The 23285-nt window shown below is 42.8% G+C and overlaps 1 protein-coding gene across 2 annotated transcripts in view; it reads right to left on the bottom strand.

Moving 5' to 3' along the window:
* OPRM1 (opioid receptor mu 1) overlaps positions 1-21457 on the bottom strand; it is a 32511-nt gene extending 11054 nt beyond the window's left edge. Inside the window, exon 1 of one of the 2 annotated variants that reach the window (XM_073335232.1) lies at positions 20922-21457. In XM_073335232.1, coding sequence (XP_073191333.1) covers positions 20922-21226 — 305 coding nt within the window. In that variant the 5' untranslated portion in view covers positions 21227-21457. The remainder of the gene's footprint in view (positions 1-20921) is intronic. The other variant, XM_073335233.1, reaches the window with a different exon arrangement.
* Positions 21458-23285: the final 1828 nt, after the last annotated feature.

The following is a 23285-nucleotide window of genomic DNA, read 5'->3' as shown; positions in this document are numbered from 1 at the left end:
TATTTTTAGTATCCACTGGGCACTACACTAGATGAAAAGAACTGCTGTATCTACTAAGTATTGGAATTGCAGTATATAAAAGTGGAGACCTAAATCATATATATTGTGGCATTGCAATGGTTCAGATTCTTGGTGAAGAAGTAAACAAAGAGAAATGTCCAATATGTCTAAAAATCCAATTTTATTTTAAAAGTTTTTGGCTTGCTACTAATTTTAGGAAAGTTATATTTAAAACTTACAATATTACATAACAAATTTACTATAATTATGTTACAACAGTGGAAAATGTAAGACGATCTCATATCCTGACCTGGTATATTGGTCTGAGTGACTTACATAATTAGGAAAAATTGAATGAGAAAAGAGCTGCTGTTAATATAAGAACTAACTCTTTAGAAGTGTACACTTAGTAACCAGCTTTAAAAATCAATCAGTTAGTTTTAAATCTACCAAGTACCTTTCAATCACAGCTGAACAAGTAGGTTTTTGTTGTTGTTGTTAATTTAAATCTTAATTTGAGTTAGGCCTGGCCTGCACCTCAAATGTAGGTTCACCTAGCTACGTTGCTTAAGGCTGCAACAAATGTTGTGCCCTATATGACATAAGTAGGCTGACCTAATCCCGTAGACACAGCTAGGTCGATGGACAGAAGGATTCTTCTTCCACCTAGCTCCAGTCTCTCTAGTGGGTAGATTTACAGGGACGGTAAAACCCCTTCTGTTGCTGTAGCAAGTGTCTATGCTATAACTCTCCAGCGGCATCGCTGCAGTGCTACAACTGTGCTCCTGTAGTGCTTGTAGCATAGATAGACCCTTAATATTGCTCTGAGTGGTGCATTAACTTCCCCTTTTGTTTCATTAACCTTTGTGAACATCCTACAGTGTAGTATTCCCTAAGCCATTTGATACTGCATGAGGTCGTTGAGTTTAAAAGATTTGCAGTGGTAAAATGAAACTTTCTCTCACAAAGTAAGTTTCAGGCCATTCTGCTCGGGAATTCTGATTGCTTCCTAGGTTGCTAAGCACATTGGTTGTCCTGTTCTCAGTGGATCAGATGATCTTTTTTTAAATTAAACTCCTTTGTGGTCCCACAAAATAACATATAAAGTGCCTTACCAAACAGAAAATGTCTTTCATTTTAAGGACTGATTTGTAAAAGAAACAAATTACTAAAGATCTTTTTAGGAGGCCCTCTGGGGAAAGACGTAAAAGGTGTAAAGGAAGATATTCTGTGTTTCTTTCTCTTGCCTTGCTCTGTTTAGGAGTTTTACTGAATAGCTGCTGGTTGTAAGGAATTGGTGGCCACCATTAACTAGTGAAGGCAGATTTGTACAACCTGAACATGGTTTCAAGAACTTTGTTTAAAACTTCTGATCTAGCAGAATATCTGAAGCAGCTACTCATCTCCTAATTTTCTCATTTTATAGCACTGTGTATGTACAGCCATAAGCAACCTACATTTAATGTTTTTGTTTTTTTTATAGTTTTCTCATAGTTTAAAACTAAAACAGCAAGCGGTTGGTATCATACTCATTTTGCTTTTTTGGGGAAATTATGATACATAGTTATGTATCTAAATTATAAACCAAAGCACAGAATGAATTCTGCAACAATAAAGTACCCAGGCTGCTCATTCTACTGCTACTCCCCACACTGCCAGGACAGAAGGGTTAGTACATAGGTTACTCAACAAACATCAAGGTGATCAGAGAGAGACGTAGGTTCTGTGCGAGGTTCTCAGAGTACCCTGTGGAGACTTCTTTCCTGTGGAGAGGTACTTAGAAGAAGCTGCTGTGATCCTAAGAGATACTGAAACTGTTGGGGGAGATTCCATGTAGGAGAGATTCAGAAAAAGCCAGAGCTATCAAAACAACAGATAGGGAGGAGGGAGAAAAAATTGGCTGGTAGGTGATGGTTTGCTGGAGGGAAAGGGTTAATATGGGCCTGAGAGCCAGTTAACCAGCCTGTTTGCGCCAGAGGGTGGGCCAGGCCTAACTGGAAATAAATCTCAGATGGGGGAAAATAGAGCTTGTTGCCATAAAGAGGTGGGTGAACCCAGCTGAAGGAAGAAGACTCACAGGAATGAAAGTGGGAAGTGTGCATGTGTACTCACTTGTGTATGTATGTATGTGCTTGTGTGCGCTCTCTCTCTTGCAAGCAGCCTGAAAGAAGGCTGAAATGGAGGAAGGAGAGCAAACAAGCTACTCCAAAGATGAGCTGGAGACAAGGGTTTTGCCCACATGCTCAGGGTTCAGCTGATGACCATATTTGGGGTCGGGAAGGAATTTTCCTCCAGGGCAGATTGGAAGAGGCCATGGGGGTTTGTCCCCTTCCTCTGCAGCATGCGGCACCGGTCACTTGCTGGAGGATTCTCTGCACCTTGAAGTCTTTAAACCATGATTTGAGGACTTCAATAGCTCAGACATAGGTGAGAGGTTTATTGCAGGAGTGGGTGGGTGAGATTCTATGGCCTGCATTGGCAGGAGGTCAGACTAGATGATCATAATGGTCCCTTCTGACCTTAATATCTATGAATCTATGAAACTGTAGTCTCCATGAATCCCTGAGTGAGGGGAGGAGTGTGCCAGCCCCTGAACAGTAGGGTTGTTGAGGGAACAGGAGCTTGAGGCTTGGGATAGGGACAAACTGTAGCAGATTAAAGCTACTTGTGAGGAAGAGGTGGCTTGCTGAGCCCAACTGAGCTGAAGGTTTGGTTTTCTGTTTATTTTTTGTTGGACTTTGGCAAAGGAAGGCAAAGGCTGTCAGGGGTGCAGCTCTACAAAGGGGTTTGGCTGAGGGCCAAGGCACTTCTACAGCCATGGTACCTCAAAGGATGGGGGGGGGGTGGAAATTGAGGTAGCACTGCTGCAATGCCACATCTGGCCATGACGGGGCATGCTGGGACAACAACATGCCACACCACATAAAAGGGCTTTTCTACACTTAAATGCTGCAGCTGCACTGCTGTAGTGCTTCAGTGAAGAAATTGGCTATGATGTCATTTTGGGAGTTTCTTTTCAGGAAGAAGGTTCTTATGAAACTGTTAGGCTGCTGTTGTGCTCATTGAAATAAGGGGGCAGGCAAACCAGCCATTAGGAAATGTGCAGGAAAGACCCGTATACAAATAATGGACACGGTTCCTACAAATCTCTCTCTGCTGTGCTCGGGGACATTAAATTATCTCCCCAAACTAACACCCTCTGTGCACAAATGACGTGTTAAAACAAATGAGGACTTATTACGTTCAGATGGATGCATGCATTAAACTAGTTTATGCAGTTGAGGTCTCCTTGAATGGGCTTCAGAAGATTAAAATGCATGAAATACACCAAGCTGAACTAATTTAAATTAGCATTTATTTTCATGGCTGCTCTGATTAATCTTGTATACATGCCTAGATAATGTATCCCCCCTAATAAAGCAATAATTAGCAACAACATGTTTTCTTTTGGGGCTTTTACCATTGTTAGTTCATGGCACTTTAACACAAGTTGTACAACTTACTGAAGTTGCTGTTCCTTTGCTTACTGAAAGGAACTGCAAGGAATCGTTCTGTTCAGAGGTATTAGATGAGCGTTAGTTAGCACATGCTTTTTATATTGATACGTACAGCAAACCTTGCAGCACAATGGCGTGGCAGCAGCAGTGCTCTGTGTTATACTGTTAAAGAGCTGGATTAGGAAATAGACACTTCTCCAGGCCAGTCTTGTCCAGCAACTTAGTTTTGTACCTGACTGTATGAGGATATGTGCTACAGGTCCCCAAACCATACAATAAGCACAGTATTTGTGGCCTATCGTGGGCTCAGGGCCCAGTTCCGCATGGTCCATAGTGAGTCATTGAATAACAAATAATTTCAGTTCTCACTGGGCCCAGCACAAATACTGTTCAGAAATATTTTTACAAGCATCTGTCCGTTCTGCTGCCCCCCCCTCCCCCCGGCAGGAACTAGTGTCATTAAGAGCCTATTGAAAATGAAAGTTTGAACTCTAAAAATGCACACTCAAGTGGGTGAGGGTAAAGTCAGGTAAGGCCTGGGATGTGAGGAGAAACAGAGTCTCTGTGCCAAGGAAAGGGAGTGACATGGGCTTTCCATGTCATGGCTGCCTGGGTGTATTGGCATGCTGAAGCAGCAGTTTAGAAGGAGCTCAGTGTCTCTGCATTGGTGCTTGATGGGCTTTGTATAGCACTGTTGCTTTTGGGCTCTGAGGAAGTGAGGCAGAAGTACCAGGGCGAGCCCTTCAAATACCACTATAGTGGCAAAGAGACACTGGGCTTCCTCGCTCTGGGCCTCTCACACAGACATTGCCTCTGCACACAGGCTTCTCCACTCCAGCTAAACCCAGCCCCTGCCTCCCTAAAACTTGTACCCCTCATGCTCCCTGCCTGACTCACCAGCTCCTGCCATACCCCTTACTGCCAGGACTGCTTCCCTGTCTCACCAGGGGCATGTACAGAACACAGCTGGGGAGTTGGGAAGAGCTGGTTGAAATAGCATTTTGACAAAAGCTGAAAATGGACGTAGCTGAGAGACCTGAGCGGTTTCATCAACTTATCCTGACCCAACCCAGTTAGATGATGATGAGGAAGGGGGTTAACTAGCTATGTGTCTAATTATAAGAGTTCAAAAATGGCGTGTGTGTGTGTGTGAGAGAGAGAAGAATGTACCTCTGGGTTTTAGGGACTATGATTATTTAATTAGAGGAATCCAAAGAAGTGTGGCGGTGGTGAATGGGGGGGAAGAGAGAGTCAGGACAAATTTCAAAAGGGAGATTTAAATGTTTGTTCTGCAAAAGTTTAATAGATATGCAGCCACTTCTGGGATGGAAGGAGGCAATTTGCTGGACCGCATCGGTTAGGAGAAAGACACATTTTGAATAGGATGTTGAGCCAAACTGCTGTTCTAACAAAATGGACCATGCAATCCTTATGATCCAGGCCAAGCTGTCAAGACCTCTGTTTTGTGTCTAGCTTTTAAATTTGCTAACCATAATCTAGGAAGCACGTGTAAATGCAGGGACAATAGTTGGTTTCTACTTAATACTTACAAAAGTGATAAATGCTGTATGGAGGCCAGGAAAACCGCACTGATTTTTAGATAACTACACAATATGTATAATACAGTCCAAATGCCTTCTTTGGAAATATGGAACTTATTTGTTTTCCACTACCTGCTCTGTAATTCAGTCATGAGCCAGGGAGCATCACAGAGAGGAAAGAGTTGCCAAGACATACGTGCAGCCGAGTGTTGGGAGGGTATACCAGAACTGAGATCACGCTGAACAGTTATAGTTCTTGCTGTGCTCAGCATGGAATGAAGTAGTGCCACCAAATAATCCAATTTCTGGCTTTACTGTTGGAGGCAACCCCCTTCTCTCCTTACATAACTGCTAGATGATGTGCAGCTTCCCAAAGGAATTTCTGCAGAGGCATTTGAAAAGATATACAGTAGATCTGAATGTAGAATGTACTGGACCAAAGCATAGCTCCTATATTCAGGGCTTTGGAGCTGTGCTCCGGCTCCGCTCCAGCCCCAGGCAAAAACCTGTAGCTCCACTGCTCCGGAGCTGCTCCGCGGGCTCCGCTCCAAAGCCCTGCCTATATTGGTGGAGGTCAACTGGTTAGGTTAGTTTAGACCAGTCTTTGTTCACCCAACTCCTCCCTCCCATTACTTTGGTCTTTTATTCTGTGGATTCCCCTCCCCACAATGTCCTTTCTTCACCTCATTCTTTCCCCTGGACTCTATTCCCCTTCCCCAAGGTGTCTCTTCCCCTAAATTTTCTTTCTTCCTCCAAGTCTCTGCCCTCCGAGCTACTCTCCTCCCATACTAGAGGGTGCAATGAGAGGAGGAGAAGCATCTCTAGGAGACAAGAGCAATGCTAACCCCCACCCTGAATTCAAAGAACACCTGCAGGATAGGAGAAGGAAGTAGCTTCAAAAGACTAAAATTTACTTTGGAGAAGCCTGTGTGTTCACTGCCCTTTCTCACGCATTCAGGGCCAATTAGCAGCTTCAGCAGCAACCCAGCTTCTGGAAAGGAGGGCATGAAAGCTGAGGTAATTGTTGGTTCCAGTTGATTTTTAGCACCTGCCACAGCTCTTGTAGGGAATGATGTGACACCCATTTGCATGTCTCACTGGGGGTGTCTGACTCATTCAGGTTTTTAACTAATTGTTTTAATATGTTTGGCCTTGGGCTCAAGCTGCCCATTAATTCACTAAAAGAAAAGGAGTACTTGTGCCACCTTGATTTTCATACACATTGTAAGGAGAGTGGTCACTTTGGATAAGCTATTACCAGCAGGAGAGTGAGTTTGTGTGTGTGGTTTTTGGAAAAAAAAGTGGGGGGGTGTGAGAAAACCTGGATTTGTGCTGGAAATGGCCCACCTTGATTATCATACACATTGTAAAGAGAGTGGTCACTTTGGATGGGCTATTACCAGCAGGAGAGTGAGTTTGTGTGTGTGGGGGGGGGGGTGGTGAGAAAACCTGGATTTGTGCTGGAAATGGCCCAACTTGATTATCATACACATTGTAAGGAGAGTGATCACTTTAGATAAGCTATTACCAGCAGGAGAGTGGGGTGGGAGGAGGTATTGTTTCATGTTCTCTGTGTATATAATGTCTTCTGCAGTTTCTACAGTATGCATCCGATGAAGTGAGCTGTAGCTCATGAAAGCTTATGCTCAACTAAATTGGTTAGTCTCTAAGGTGCCACAAGTACTCCTTTTCTTTTTGCGAATACAGACTAACACGGCTGTTACTCTGAAACCTGTCATTAATTCACTAGTTGCTTTTTTTTAATGGCTCCTCTCCCCCTACCTCCCATCACTTGCTCCCAATGGAGGGACCTCTCACATTTTGTCCATGACTTATTATGCATTATTTACTGATATTAGTCCTCCCCCAGATGGAACAAAAAGCGTTTTTCTTCTCAAAGAATGGCAGTTTGTCTCCATTCAGAGAGGAAATCTTATCTGCCAGCTGAGGCAACATTTTCTGCTTTGACTGCAAAGACTAGCAGTCAGAGAATAAGGAATTTATTTTAGCTAGCATGTGCCATTGCTGCAAAGCTTATATAATGTAATTATTTTATCACTGTTTTTATCTCATGATTTTATTTCCTCTTTTTTATTGCACATATATGTATGGAAATAGCCCTAGCAGGAGCCTGCACTAAATAAAAACAATCTGATAATGTGGTGTTTCTTTATTACAATACATCTCTAAAAGCGAGAGAACCGCCAGGGGAAAAAAATTCTTTGTTTTTTTATGTTTCAGTGCAAAAAAATTCTTATTGTCTTAATCCTCCTCTTTTCCCAGACTTGCAATGAAGAGCAATTTCATTTTAAAAAGAAATTACTGTAAAGTGAATGCTCTGATACACAAACTAATAAACAGTAAGAACATTTGGAGCCCTATCAACTCTAGTGTAAATGGGTGAAACTTCCCTGCAGTCAAAAGTGTTTAGACTGTTGAACTTCCCTGCAGTCAAAGGAGGTAAGACTGTCAAACCACCTTTAACTCAGTCCCATTATGACTAGGTAGTATGACACAAGGTGGGTCTCCAGTAGTAACTGTTGCTCCCATACGAGCTGTGTAATACACCACTGAGAAAAGATGAATGTTGCTAATACATACTTCAACTACTCACCTTCCCTCCCTCCCCCATGCTTCCAGTGAAACGTATTTTTGAGAAAAATCAGTGGTTGCACCCATAATAACAAATACAACATTTGCAGGAATACTCCACAGGACCTGTGTGCATATAAGCAATGCGTCATGGCTGCTAGGAAATTTTTTAATTAAAAATTATTTAATAATATTTTAAACACCAATCAAACATGGATCAAAACAAAATGCTTCCCTTTTGTCTAAAAGAACCCTTTTGTTTGCCCTAAAACAATTCAGTTTTTCTGACTTGTCAATTTGCCAAGAATTTTAAAAAAATTCTGATCTTGATAGCTGAACTTGATGTCTCAATGTCTTCCCATTAATTATAATGGTCCACCATTGACTTTTCCTGGGCTGGACAAGGGATGGGTAGTTGTTGAAGCTGGTTTCCTGTAAACAACTGGCTTGGGAGGTGCCCCTCCCTGCTGTGAGGTATAGCTGAAGCTGTACTGGTTAGGAGTAGTTTTCTACAGATTCATAATCACAATATATAATACATATCTCAGAATCACCATCAAGTTCAGAACATCACAAGCTTTCATAAAAGGCCTTACTCTTTTGTAGTACAATAATACAGTATGCAATCAGTTGGTTTAACTGCTCAATTTGGGGGTGGAAGTAAACCTGTTCTCCCCCTGTGCTGTGTGGACCCTGATTGACACAGTCATGATCAGACAGCACACTGGACTAGATGAATTATTGGTTTGAACTCAGAAGGAAATTTCCATATGAATCATGGTCCATAAAAATAGAATCATTCTGCATTTAACAGCTAATTACTTCATGCGTCCTGGGCTAAATCCTGTCCTTAGGCTTAACAGGGTAAATTCTGAGTAATCCTTCTGGAACAAATTGATTTACTACAAATTTCCATTAGCGGAGGTAAGAGCAGAATTTGGCTCAATAATAACTCTAATTTATTAGTTGAGAACAACATGTAGCAAAGTGGAGTGACTTTGGCTTTGTAATATATGGGTCAAAACTGGTCATCAGATGTGCATGCAGCTTCATGGATATAATTTGGTTCTTAGCTTTTAAGGAAAATCGGCAAACTCATCACTCTGAGTTGTATGTGAAGTGATTACAAATGCCTTAAATCACTTAGTATGATATTTGCAAGACAAATAACTTTAGATGATAAATGTTGATCTCATCCTGTCAGTGTTATCTGACCACAATTGTTATCATTAACATGAAGTTGCAGGATTTTTACACAGTTGCATCTAATGAGAAAGCTAAATAAAGCTAATTCGCACAGCCCAAAGTAAGATATGGGGCACAGATGTATTGCCCTGGGGGTGGTCTGGGAGGCATTGTTCTTCAGGGACATTCCTCAGAAGCACAGTTCTTCCTGGAGTTCGTGTGTTGCATGGTGTGGTAATTTGTGTAACACTCCTTTTATGAGACGCAACATTCTCTCCACCCAGTATTTCCTTTAAGGTATGATATCGTAACGTGCGTTGCACCAAATCATCCAGGGGTGTAGCAGAGGTATTAGATAACCTCACAGGATTGACCTCTAAATGGTAACAACAACTTTTGATCAGTGGCAGTCTGAACTAGACTTAAATAAGACGATAGCTTATGTGGACCATTACCAATCCCCCGAGGCACCCAATTTATCCTAAATGTGATTAAAAAATGTTAATATAGATTTTGTTAACGAGGCTGAATAAAGGCAGAGAAAAGAGCATTTGAGTCATGTTCATCCTTTGTTCAAGTCCTAATAAAATAAATACAAAGGTATAAATGCTTTTCGTCAATTTGGTTCCCTTGATCTCTAGGGGGAAAATGGCCTGATAGTCAAAGATTTACCAAGCTGTAGAGATTACACAGGCTAAATTTCAACCACAGGATGGTATGCAAACACAGACACTTGTCTTTCTGTAAATATAAAATATATGGATTGATAGACTGATAGCTACAATTGTGTTCAGGTTATTTAACATGAAATACCAGGTGGTATTTTCTCATAACTGTTCAATAACTTCATAGTAATAATGCTAGCCATATGGACTTTAATGCAACATATAACGGGTGCATTTTTCATATCATCACTGGGCTAACTGTTACTCAGGAACTGTGATGGTTTGAATTCTCAAAACATGCACTATTTTCTTCTCAGTTAGCCTATTTTTGATAGAAACAAAAATCACCCTCCACCCAACCCACAAATACTGAAAATGTGTTCTACATTAATTGCTATTTACCATTTATCTAACCTCCTAAGTGTGCTCGGTTTCTCTAAGAACATAGAAATGTCATGATCCGTGACCCAAAGAGTTTACAATCTAAGGGCTTACATTGTACTGACCTTGCTTATTTTGAATACCTTGGGGATAATGTAAACACGTGTGTCTGGATCTAAATAAAGAAGGGTTACAAACAGAGTTAATGACAAACTTAGGAGGGGTAAGTCAGAGGCCAGGGAGAATAATAATACAAAAGTAAGAATGTGTGGTACAGACCATGATATACCCGCCTCTTACTCCTCAATGTGTATACAAAGTAAAAAAAAAGAAAAATTTGGATCTAAAATATTTCCAACCAGCCCATGAATATTGATAAAATTTCCTTTACAATAATTTTTGTCTGGTTATTCAACCTATGCCTGGTCCAAACAGTTCCCATCTTAAGCTATGGCTACACTATATACCGTGCCCCTGTAAGATCCGTAGCCACTCTATGCTGGTGGAAGAGCATAATTAATCCACCCCCAGTGAGTGGCAGTAGCTATGTCAGCAAGAGACTTTGTCCACACCTGCACTTTTGTCAGTGAAACGTATGTTTTTTCACACCCCTGACTGACAAAAGTTTTGCCAACAGAAATGCTAGTGTTGACAAAGTCTTAGAATGCCTTAATTCGTAATCCCTTGCTATCTGTCAGTTTTGGCCCCTATTCTTCCCTGTGAATAATGACTAAAGCTTTAAATCTTGTCAGAGAAAGAGTTGTTGAGTCTTCTTCCATCACACGCACAGCATCCTCCGTCACCTTCACTGACCTCCTATCTATATCAAAATTCAGTCCAAAACTACCTTTCTTGGGCCCAGTCACCCCATTCCCTTGTGCAAAGCACACAAAGGAATGAAAAGGTATAAATTGGTATGAAACAAAGGGTAATTCATACCAAATCAGCAGCACTGGCATGCTATCCCTGCACAATTGTAGTGCCAACAGTACAGGATGTCTGCAGCACTCCATTCTTGTGCAGCTTCAAGACAGTGAGCAAGTAAAAATTAGAGTTGGAAGAAATATTTTTGACAAAGTGTCAAAGCTGAAACACATGAGAGAGAGACTTTCTCATACTCTATAGCCTTCTGATCACTGATTTGCACTGACTTGAGAGAGTCCCAGGTTCAAGTCCTTGATTCACAGCAGAGTCAAGGAACTTGAAGCAGGATCTCCCACAGCCCAGCCAGTGCTCTACCCAGCAAGCTATAGAACATGAGAGTTGCTCTCTGTGGTCTGAAGTATCCAGCGAGCCATGGACTCAAAACACCTTCCTGACCAGAAAACCTCATGTTTCAATCTGAAAACAGACATTTCAACACAATTCTATTTTTCATAAAAACATTCAAAAGGTTTTGGTTTTGTGCTAGTGTGGATCAAAAATTTTGAAAGCTGCCACAAACCAGAATTGTCCTCCAGACAGCTCTCATAAAATACTAGTATAGTCTTAAAGGAAAAGCTTAAGAAAGTCAGTACCCTGGTACGACTACTAAAACTAACAAATAATTCAGGCTGTCAAACCATTAAAAAAATTAATCACGCTTAATCGCAGTTTTAATCGCACTGTTAAACAACAATAGAATAACAATTTAAATGTATTATAAATATTTTGGATGTTTTTCTACATTTTCAAACATATTGATTTCAATTACAATGCAGAAAACAAAGTGTAGAGTGCTCACTTTACATTATTATTTTTATTACAAATATTTGCACTTTAAAAAGATAAATAATAGTGCAATCTACAAGTCAAAGCATGAAAGGGCATATGAATGTTTAGCATATCTGGCATGTAAATACCTTGTAATGCCAACTACAACAGTGCAATATGAGTGCCTGTTCTCACTTTCAGGTGACATTGTAAATAAGAAGTGGGCAGCATTATCTCCTGTAAATGTAAACAAACTTGTTTGTCTTAGCAATTGGCTGAACAAGAAGTAGGACTGAGTGGACTTGTAGGCTCTAAAGTTTTACATTGTTTGTTTTTGAGTGCAGTTATGTAAAAAAAAATTCTAAATTTGTAAGTTGTACATGCACGACAAAGAGATTGCACTAAAGTACTTGTATGAGGTGAACTGATAAATACTATTACTTTTGTTTAGCTTTTTACCGGGCAAATATCTGTAATAAAATTATATAAAGTGAGTAGTGTACACTTTGTACTTGTGATATAATTGAAATCAATAGATTTGAAAATATAGAAAAACATCCAAAATATTTATAATAAATGTAAATTGGTATTCTATTATTAACAGTGTAATTAAAACTGCAATTAATTGCAATTAATTTTAAAAATTTAATTAATTTGTTTTGAGTTAATCACTTGACTTAACTGCGATTGACAGCCCTACAAATAATAATACCATAAATAGAAAAAGGGATGTTAGTGTCCCAGACACTGCACATAGTTTTTATCCCACTTGAAGAAAGTTAAAAGTGCAGCACTATTGCAACCCCCTCCCCCAAAACATTCACAGTGGGATTTGGTTTTAGTGCTTTGCACTTGGAGCGATTGTTAGGTATGATTTCATGAAGTAGGTTGTCCAAATAGATTTCTGACAGAATTCCGTTGTTGATAACACATTTATTAGACCAGGGCTTTCGCACTGCAGAAACAAGCACAAAACATACAAAACCAAAAAAACCCACAGTAGAATTTGCTAATCCACACTCTATAATTTGCACAAAAATGCAGTTTCTTTCCGTTACTCTGCAAATGCCTATTATCAAATACAATTACAGTGAGGTCACATACTGCCCAGAATTAATTCATTTTACAAATTCTACTATAGTAGTGTATCCTGGAACATTATCCAGTAATTAATAACAATAAGTTTAAGTATTTGAATATATAAAACATATTTTGTGATACATCACCTTTGCTTTTTCACAGTGTTCTCCTACCGGGCCTGATCCAAAACCCACTGACATCAACTGAAAGAGTTCCATTGATTTCTCTGGGCTTTGGATCAGGCCTTTTGACAATTTCAATAATTCAGTAGTGGGTCTCTTAGTCATTAATAAGTTAATGGGATTCTAATGTACAGCATTCCAAACAACAAACACTCCCAAAAACACTGTTTCACCACTCAAAAAAGCAATTAAGAAAACCAAGCATGATAAACCCCCTGTTGCCATTAGGAAAGAAAAACACACATACCACATGTCAAAAGCAGAAAGAATCTGAAGAAATCAGCAGCATTATTTTCCACAAAATAAGCAAAGAAAAAATTACCCTCACAATATTGACACATAACACAAGAAAAAGAATCATTGAGTCCCCTTCTAAAACCCTTCCTATAAAAAATACACATCAGCATCAACATTTTCAATCCCTTCTGTACCCCACTCTGAGTCTGGATTAAGGCATAGGCACTTTGGCTCCAGATTTAGGAGTCCTGTGATTACATGAGAAACTTGTCTTTCAGTTAAAAAAAAAAGTTTCTAGTCTTCTTGGTTGTGAAGAAAAGTTTGAAAATGGCACCTGCAGTGCAGCTGATGCAGAGACATTAGTCTGAGTTTGCAGAGACCCTGAAATTATACTCTGAGAGGGATGAACCTCACAATGCATATCAATGAGGTGTTAACTTCCAGATCCCTGCTTTGAGGCACCCTACCAACACCAATCCAGCAAAGCACTGTATGGGTGGCAGGAGCAGACGAGTGCAGTGTGTCCAACCAACTCACCCAAGGAGATGCACCTCAATTACCGAGCTAAGTACTGGAGGGACCCCAGTGCTGCCACCCTACCTCTTCAGATAAGAGAGATGATCTTGGTTGCTACAAAAGGGGTGCCATAGCATTAGGTCAATTTCTAATAGTGTGGTGTGCTTACTGCCCTGGATAGGCTTAATTTGGCCCTAGACCTTCTCTCTGCCTCCCATCATGAGCTCCGAGGGCTCTTCCTTCTACACCACGGCCCCTCACTATCCCACTAAGCCCATTTCCCTCCTTTACTGCCCCTCATCAAAATCCTGAACAGCCTGTCTTCTGCCTCCTGCCTCTGATCCTTGAGGGCTCATCTTCCTCCTCTTCTCCTGCCCCATGCTAACACAGGATGACCTATCCTATTACAGACTAGGGACCGAATGGCTACAGAGTAGGGACCGAATGGCTAGGCAGCAGTTCTGCGGAAAAGGACCTAGGGGTGACAGTGGACGAGAAGCTGGATATGAGTCAGCAGTGTGCCCTTGTTGCCAAGAAGGCCAATGGCATTTTGGGATGTATAAGTAGGGCCATAGCGAGCAGATCGAGGGACGTGATCGTCCCCCTCTATTCAACATTGGTGAGGCCTCATCTGGAGTACTGTGTCCAGTTTTGGGCCTCACACCACAAGAAGGATGTGGATAAATTGGAAAGAGTCCAGCGAAGGGCAACAAAAATGATTAGAGGTCTGGAACACATGACTTATGAAGAGAGGCTGAGGGAACTGGGATTGTTTAGTCTGCAGAAGAGAAGAATGAGGGGGGATTTGATAGCTGCTTTCAACTACCTGAGAGGTGATTCCAGAGAGGATGGTTCTAGACTATTCTCAGTGGTGGAAGAGGACAGGACAAGGAGTAATGGTCTCAAGTTGCAGTGGAGGAGGTTTAGGTTGGATATTAGGAAAAACTTTTTCACTAGGAGGGTGGTGAAACATTGGAATGCGTTGCCTAGGGAGGTGGTGGAATCTCCTTCCTTAGAAGTTTTTAAGGTCAGGCTTGACAAAGCCCTGGCTGGGATGATTTAATTGGGGATTGGTCCTGCTTTTGAGCAGGGGGTTGGACTAGATGACCTCCTGAGGTCCCTTCCAACCCTGATATTCTATGATTCTATGATACTATGATTCTATCGAGGGGTCATGGCTACTTAAATTGCTAGATGCCAACTCACCACTGAATCAGAATTCCCAGCTTTCACATGGAAAATGTTGGTAATAGTTTTGATAAAAAAGTGGGATAACTGTGAAAAATGCCATGGCAAGCAAAATTCTTAGAGAAAGTTATGAGTTTTGTATGAAATGTTTGGTTTTAAAAAGGGCCATTTTTCAATCGTCACTTTTCTTTTACAAAAATTGACCTGTTTTAGCTGTAACTAACACACGGAGATCAGCTATGTGCAGGTTGGACTTGCTGTTGCCTGCTGCTTCCTTCTTCATCTGATCACAAAGGGATGACTCTGAAATATGTCCTGGCAATAGATTGGGCTCTAACCACCATGTCTTGACTGAAAGAACAAAATAAAATTTTCAATTGTTTGAATATTGTGATACAGCATGGCCAGAGGGCAGCAGGAGAGTACTAGAAGGGAGCCTTATTCCCTGTAGAGGGAAGAAAGTTTGCTATAGACTAATTAAAGCACCTCAAGCCAATTAGAGCACCTGAAGCCAGTCACATGATAAAAACCCCCTGCTTCAATCAGACCAGGAGCGGTTGGAGCAGAGAGCAGTTTGAAGGAGTTGGAGCAGAGGAGAGTTTGGAGAAGTGCTGTGGCTGGCTAGAAGACTAAGACCCTAGGTAAAGAGACACCAGGCTTGTGCAGAGAGAGAGGGCAGGAAGCCCCACAAGCTGAAGAGCAGGAGAGGGAAGTAACTCAGGGGCAGGAAGCACTAGTTCAAGTGGTTTACCACTATCCCAAGGGCCTCTGGGCTGGGACCCGGAGTAGAGGGCGGGCCCGGGTCCCGCCCCCTCCCCTCCCCTTCTCTGGGTTACTAGTGGGACAGTAGATACCCTAGTTCTGGGGCAGGAAACTGCACCCTGACCCCCCCCCCAGAGGAAGCGTGGGACCCATCATAATCGTACCAGCAATTTGCCACAATATATAAAGCATATTTTATGATAAAAACTAAAAGTAATGTTATTTTTTATTCATACAGAGCCTGATCCAAAACCCACTGAAGTCAACTGAAAGACTTCCATTGATTTCAGTGGGCTTAATCGTAGCTTCTCTTTCCTTTAAATCATTAGTAAAACAAAAAAAATGTCCTCAGAAATCTGAAGGGAGGAATTTTGTTTTCTATCATTTGGCAAAGACTCTTTTCATCTGGGTGTCCTAAGCGTCTGTCTGCCAGAAGCTGGGAGCGGACAACGGGATGGATCACTTGAAAATTGCCAGCTCCTGTTCATTCCCTCTGAAACACCGGGCATTGGCCGCTGTCAGAAGGCAGGATACTGGGCGAGATGGACCAGTGGTCTGACCCAGTATGGCCATTCTTATGTTGTAATTTCAAGTTTGTGGTACTAGGCAGATCATTTACCGTCAAGATACAAGGCATTTCTTGTTAAGAACACATCACCAAGGGAACTTCAGTCTTAATTTATGAGAAATGCAGTTAAGGCTTCAATCCTGAGAAGTGTGCTGTGCCTTCAGTTCCCATTGACTTTACTGGGTGTTGTGGGCACTAAGCTCCTCTCAGGAGGAGTTCAGTACCTTGCAGGATTGAGCTCTGAGGTAAATATTCCGTTTTTCCAGACATCCATGTAGTGTCAAGGATAATTGACTACATTTGTATTATATCTTTCTAACACTGGACATGCTAAAGTCTCAGATCCTCAAAGGTATTTAGGCAGTTACCTCCCATTGAAATCAGTGGAAGTTAGGTGCCTAAATAGCTTTGGAGATCTGACCCTTAGACGCAATCCTCCTCCCATGCACATCCATGACAAATCTCCCACTGACTTGAATGGGAGCAGGACAGGGCCCATAGATTGCTTTGGTAACTGAATTCATTGTGTTACTAATAGCACACTGTATCTATGTGCCACTCAATAGCTAGAAGTCACATATGTTGTTGCCTAACAATGTTTGCCAACGAAAATGTTAATTTAAGAAGAAAATTATAATTCACCTTCATGTCTTTTGAAAAGCATTACAGCATCCTATTCATTTTGGAATTAATATTTATATGGAATCCATAAAGAAAATAGCTAATATAGCACCAAAATAGTCAAGAAATCAATGGAGGATGATAAAATGGAGTTCTATTGTTCACTCAGAAACACAGCAGAGGAGCTGCTTGATCATCACTGAGAAACAACTTAGAGTTGGCTACACAGGACTTGATCTGACAGGATGCAGGTAAAGAATGGTGTACATATAAATTCAAGGTAAAGTGACGAGAGAGTCAGGATGTGCTGGAGAATCTGATCCTGCATCAATGAGAATGCTGCCGAATAGCTGCCAAGTCACTCCTCCCTATTGGCAAAAATTTTGTCAAGGAAAAGAGCAAACAGATAAGCAAAGCACCTAATTTGCAAACTGAGATTCACATTTAAGCCTATGTCTTTCACTTTTTGACTTGACCCCTTTTGCTCAGGAGAGTAAGGGAGCAGATGCAGAAGTGGCTTGAGTAGTAGTATGGAGGATTACAGTTAGACCTGAACATTATGCAAGGACTTGCATGATCAAGGCCCCAAAACCATAATTTTAAAACCCCTTTTCTTAATGTTATCAAACTTCCTGGAAAGATAATGTACCCAGGGATGAAATGTGGTGTGCAAAATTTCAGAAAGACCTTTTCTTTTTGGAGGAGCTAGGGGTAGATGTTTGACTACTTCTAATGGAGCTTTCACCTTAACTATGGGGCAACTCTACGTGCTTTCGACTACATTTCCAAAAGAGCCGGAGTTATTGAAGCTCAACACCTCTGAAGATCAAGTCATTACTGTTCTTGCTGGGCCTGACCCTCCAAGGTACCCAGGCCCAGTTCCTCAAAGGTATTTAGGTGCCTAACTCCCATTGAAGAAATAGAATATTCTGGTGCGTATCTCTCTCAATCTCTCCAATTGAAGTTGTTCCATTTTAATTAAATAACTGAATATTAATTGAGTCACAGACAGTTAGAATGACTCTACTGCTTAGTGGTTAAAGCACTTACGTGAAAGGTGGCAGATCCCTATTCAAATCCCTTTTACTTATCAGGCAGAGGGGTGGACTTGAACCAGGGGTCTCTTATATTCCACCTGCATACCCTAACCACTGGGCTAAAGGTTATAAGGGAGGCCTCTTCCCCTTCATCCCTTGCAGTTTTGTGTGAACTCACCTGAGGAGCTCAATGTGATAGGCAATGCTCATTGCAATGCTCATTGCATCAAATCCTGCCCTCCCACCCCAACTTAGGCAGCCAAACACGTATCTTCCCCTGGTTTGCAAATGACTCTGGGGCTTAGGTGGGAGATAGGTACCCAGATGCCTAGAATGAGGCAGCAGTGCACATGTCCACAGGTAGGAACATGGGCGCCTGGGGAACGTTTACTGCAAAAGCATACGTGCTGAGTGACTGTAGCCACTTATAAGGTTATGTGGCAGCCAAGTAGGAGTTTGGTGGATCTCACTGGTGCCTAAAACTGGGACTTAGGTGCCTAAGTACCTTTATGGATCCCACCCTTAACCTCTTTGTGCCTCATATCCCCATCTGTAAAATGAAAGTAATAATACTTCCTTTCTCCCACTCTTTGTCTTGTCTATTTAGATTGTAAGCTCTTTGGGGAAGAGACTGTTCCTTAAAATGCCTATGTACCATGTCTAGGACACCGAGGCTTCTTGATGCTGCTGTAATACAAATAATAATAAAAGCAAAGATTGTTAAAATGGTACTATCAGTTATTGGATATTTAACAGGTTCAGTCAGCATAACTAAACAACCCCAAACCAATACTTATTTGATTACAAGCATCCTTACTCTGTTATATTATGCATCTGATTTTCCCCAGTGGAATACATTCAATACATGCATCATACAATTACGGTCATCATGCCATTTGGAAGTATTTGTACAGCTGGAAAGTTGCCAGGAAATGGCATGTCTTGCTGATTGGATAAAATCACAGAGTGGTACAGAATCTTTCCAGCTATTTCAATTCAAAATTCAGTTCCTAAAGGGTTATTTGAAACAACAGCTCCTTGTCCTGGGATAGGACTACTCCATTTAGAACCACTGATGTATATTACTGAATCTCCATTTCCATTAACCCTGTCGGCCAAGTTGTCTTATTAATTGGTGTACCATAAATTCACTAGCATGATATTTCTGCTCTTAAATATATACTGTGGGTGAGACAAATTTCTACTCTCATCAATATCTCAAATCCTGTATTTCTGCAGTTAAGATTTTCAATATTGGGAAATATGACCACTGTGAAGTTTCTGTGGTTGCTGCTGTAATGCAAGCAGATGCTGTGGGACTGTCTCCATCCTGCTCTTTCAGTTACAAAACGGCTCTCATCACTAGCAACTAGTTTCCATGCCATTCTTGCTAATTGTGCCCTGCTGCACCAATCTGCCAAATTAGTCCCAGGTTGAATCAGACATTAAAAAGTTCCCTCCAGTTTGTATTCCCTGGAAAATACAAATTTATTTTAAAACAACAAAATTAAATTAGTGAAAAACATAACAATTTTAGAAAATAACTACTAATCTGGTTTTGCCTTTGGTAAGGCATCGTATTATTTTTATTTATTTAAAATACTAACTGTTTATAACTTCAGGACCACTCAGGAAAACAACATATCACCTTGCTTTAATATATAGAATTATTTCTATTTCCTCTTCTCATCACATCATGAAAACCTTTAAAAATTACATTAAAATTAATGCAAGAAAGGTGTTGTTTCTCAAGAGAATACGTATTCTAAATGAAACCCCAATTTCCTCTACAGCAATTCCATCTGTTGCGATCATTGCTTTCAATAGATGGTGCTGTTTTCTCAGAGAAAGTGATTGTAATCTGATTTCTCCCAAATGTTAGACAAATGTAATGAGCAAATTTCATTCCTCTCTTACTTGCCTTGTATTAAGAAATCTGATTTGCAAGTGTGGCAGGCTCACTCATGAAGCAACTGCAACTTATTTAAAAAAAACCCCTTTAAATCTTAAATGGCTCCTTTGAATAACAGTTGTCCCACTAGTAAATATATTTATCTGGAAGTGGGATTATCTGTGAGAAAGCTAAGAAAGATTGCAACAACATCGGAAAAACAGTAATTAGTTTTAATGGGCCCAATCCTTTCCTTAGTAGAGGTCAGTGGGAATTTTGACTTTAATTTCAAGGGGGAGACTACAGAACCCCAGGAAGAAAGGGCTATGTGTGTTAAAAAGGTTAGGTGTTATAATATTCACGAGTGTGTGTAGTGTTAAAGAATCATAGTTTTAAAGCCTTCTGTCTCTTTAGCTAGTATGCTAGAGTTCTGCGTGAAAGCACATCACAAATGTTCTGAGCAAATGCATTTCTCTCCACTTATTTTAGAGCATTGGTTTTGGACTCTCAGAGAGTATTTACCAGATTATAAATCACAGCCATGAAGATTACAAATTGCCACGTAAACAAATAGATGTCACTTTTGCCTCTGTGACACACTGTGCTAATTTCTTTCTCTCTAATTTAACATTATTCGTTTAGTTAGCTCACCTCTGAGCCTTGCTGAAATTTCCTTCATCAGGCAGAAAGGTCCGTTGCCTTCCTCTGATCTGATCTTTGTGAAATATTTTTCTCTCACTACCAGACCTAGAGTGCAACTTTTCCCCTTTGCCCCTGGCAGAGGCGTCATGCCCCCTCATAGGGTATTTTAGCAATACATTAATATCGTCTCGATTAGCCACAAAGCAGAAAGAAGAACACAGAGAGGTCTGTCTAAAAGATCCGCCCCCCCCCCCGTCTGAAGCAGGAAGAGGCAATTTGCGAGCATCTCAGACCCTCTCCAGGTGGCCAGCACAACCGCAGCGGGAGAGACGGAGCTTGGTGTGGAAAGTATCTCCAAGCAGGACCCTACTTTCAGCCGAGCCAATTCAAGAGTGATTAACGCCCCCCTTCCAGCCCGCCTCATCAAGGCAAAGACATCCTGTCCTCTCCCAGCCCCGGGGTCAAGCAATTGCACTGTCTGGCGCCAGGTAGCTACTCCCGGGTTGCGGGCAGTGCCGAGGACAGTGACTAAGAACAAAGTGTTTGGTGCTTTATAGCCTCCTCGGTCTCTCTCCCTCCGTGCTCCCCCCTCCCCCACCCCGGCCCCGGGGCAGCCTCCTTCGGCCCCCTGCCCAGCCCCTTACCTGATGATGACATACATGACCAAGAAGTTTCCGAAGAGCCCCACCACGCACACGACGGAGTAGAGAGCCATGATGGTGATGGCGGTGATCATGGAGGGGCTGACCCCGCTCGCCGGGCACGGGCCGCCGCCGCCTGCCCCGTGGCTGCTGTTGGCGCCGCTGCAGGCGTCGGACTGGTTCCAGCCGGGCTCCTCCGGGCGCCCGGACAGGTTGCCCCAGACGCCCGGCGGCAGGGGCGGGCAGGCGGCGGAGGGGGGCGCGAAGGGGCCGCAGGCGCTGGAGTTGGCGGGGAAGGCGCTGTCCATGGTGCTGGGCGGAGGAGCGCGCAGGACGCGCCGCCGAGCAGCAGGTAAGCCGCGGGGCGGGCAGCGGGCGGGCTCAGCGGCGTCCCTCGCAGGCCGCCCCCAGCTGGAGAGGGAGAGACCCCAGCCCGCAGCCAGCGAGGCGCACCGGGCGGCGGGGAGAGGCGAAGTGACACCTGCACAGCGCGCCTCGCAGCGCCTGACACGCCACTGTCGTCGGCTGGAAGCTGCCACCCCCCCTCGGCCCCCAGAAGAGCGGCCGGGAAGGGGCGGGGAGGGGGCGCCGGGGAGCAGGCGGCAGCCTGGCTGGGGAGGGAGAGCGGGATCTTGCGCCAAAGGAACCGCAAAGCTTCGCTCGCCCGCCCGCCAGATGCGCGCGCTCGCCCGCCCGCCCGCCCGCCGGCCGGCCGGCACGTGCGCTCCCGCAGCTGGATGGGCGGCAAGTGTGTGTGTTGGCCGGACCAGCGTGGAGAGGCGGAGCCTGCGGGGGGAGGGGAAGGGCCGTGAGTCGCCTTTTCCTCTCCTGGCATTTGTTCTTTTTAACGGACTTGTACCAGGGGGACACGATGTGACCCCCACTGCTGTGTCCCAGCCTCCCAAGACTGGGTGACTTTCAACTCCCCCCCGTCCCTCTTGTACAGCCCCCGGGCAGAGGAAACGCGGGGGGGGGGGGGGAGGCTGAACTTACAAATCCCCTTTGCCTTCATTACCTTCAGCTTTGTTCTGCTCCGCTCCCTCCTCACCGAGGGGTCCTACCTCATGGGAGGGGAAGGAGGAACAGAAGGGCAGGTACAGTACTAGGACAAACCACACCGCTGTCTTTCCCAAATGCAGCACATTCTTTTGGACCCAGCCCCTGGCAGCAATGGCATTTATAATAAAATCATTTCGAATCTGCCATTCCCCAGGAGCTTGTACCTGCTCCTGTTAGATCTTGGAGCACAAGAAGGCACCAGCAGCAGTACAGAGAATGCACTGAATGCATCCGACGAAGTGAGCTGTAGCTCACGAAAGCTCATGCTCAAATAAATTGGTTAGTCTCTAAGGTGCCACAAGTCCTCCTGTTCTTCTTAGTACAGAGAATGTGACCTGAAGCTAGGGATTCAACAGGCTGAGCTTATAAGGTGTTTACAATGCAATTGATTAACATAATGAGTCAAGGGATCTTAATGGGGGGTTGCCCTCTTATTAGATAGGATCACCGGGAGTTTGCTGTACCGAGTAATAAAATGTGATTTACCATATGGCAACAGGTTGTGAAATGATTGGCAAACAGGCTTGTGTTCTGCTTTTCAAGAAGCCTAAGACTGTGACCAGAGAAACTTCTGCTTGATCAATGTAATGATCATTTTATCAATGTGTGGAGATTTTAAAAGATTTGCTAACATTACCAGGAACGGACCCAAAGACACCACATTTGAAGGCTGTGGGCATGTATTTTATGTACACATTGCTTGTTTGGACAGGTTGGCATTTTTAAGTGGAACATTCATTCCAAAGCTAAACAGAGATACTCCTGTGCATTTCCAGAAGCAGCCTGCCCGCTCAGCATTTCTTGGACCAAATTCTTTTGCTGTCACATTCCTGAAGTCGGAGGGGCTCGAATGCAAGTGAGAGAGAAAAGTTAACTCCCAGTGAACAGGAAGCAGGAAACATAGCTGGCAGTGTGACTGCTCCATATTATGCATTACATTGCTCAGGCCTAGCTCAGCCACTGCTCAGTGTCAGTGCACCTCCTTCATGCAGAGCAGGGAAAAATTTCTAGTTTATTATTTGTAGTGGGGTAACACCCCTAGAGCCCCAGGCAGGTGCAGTATAAACTGCCGAGGCCTTGCCCTGGTAAGATGTTTCCAAAGTTAAATGATAATTTCCAAGCTTGGTGAACTCCAAAAAAGTGATAGAAAGTAATCTAGATTTTCTACAATTGTTTCAATTGTTGTGTTCAAGAGTTAGCAACAAATTAAAAATATACTGTGACAGGGTCAGGCCAGATGGCTAAAGGAGAGTGATCAAAGGCAGATATATTAGCCCCAGGTTAAGTAGGTCCCTTTTCCCTGGGTAA

Source organism: Lepidochelys kempii, chromosome 3 (assembly GCF_965140265.1).
Source record: "Lepidochelys kempii isolate rLepKem1 chromosome 3, rLepKem1.hap2, whole genome shotgun sequence".
NCBI lineage: Eukaryota > Metazoa > Chordata > Testudines > Cheloniidae > Lepidochelys > Lepidochelys kempii.
Note: the sequence above shows the minus strand (reverse complement) of the source record. Positions and strands in the feature narration are given on the sequence as shown.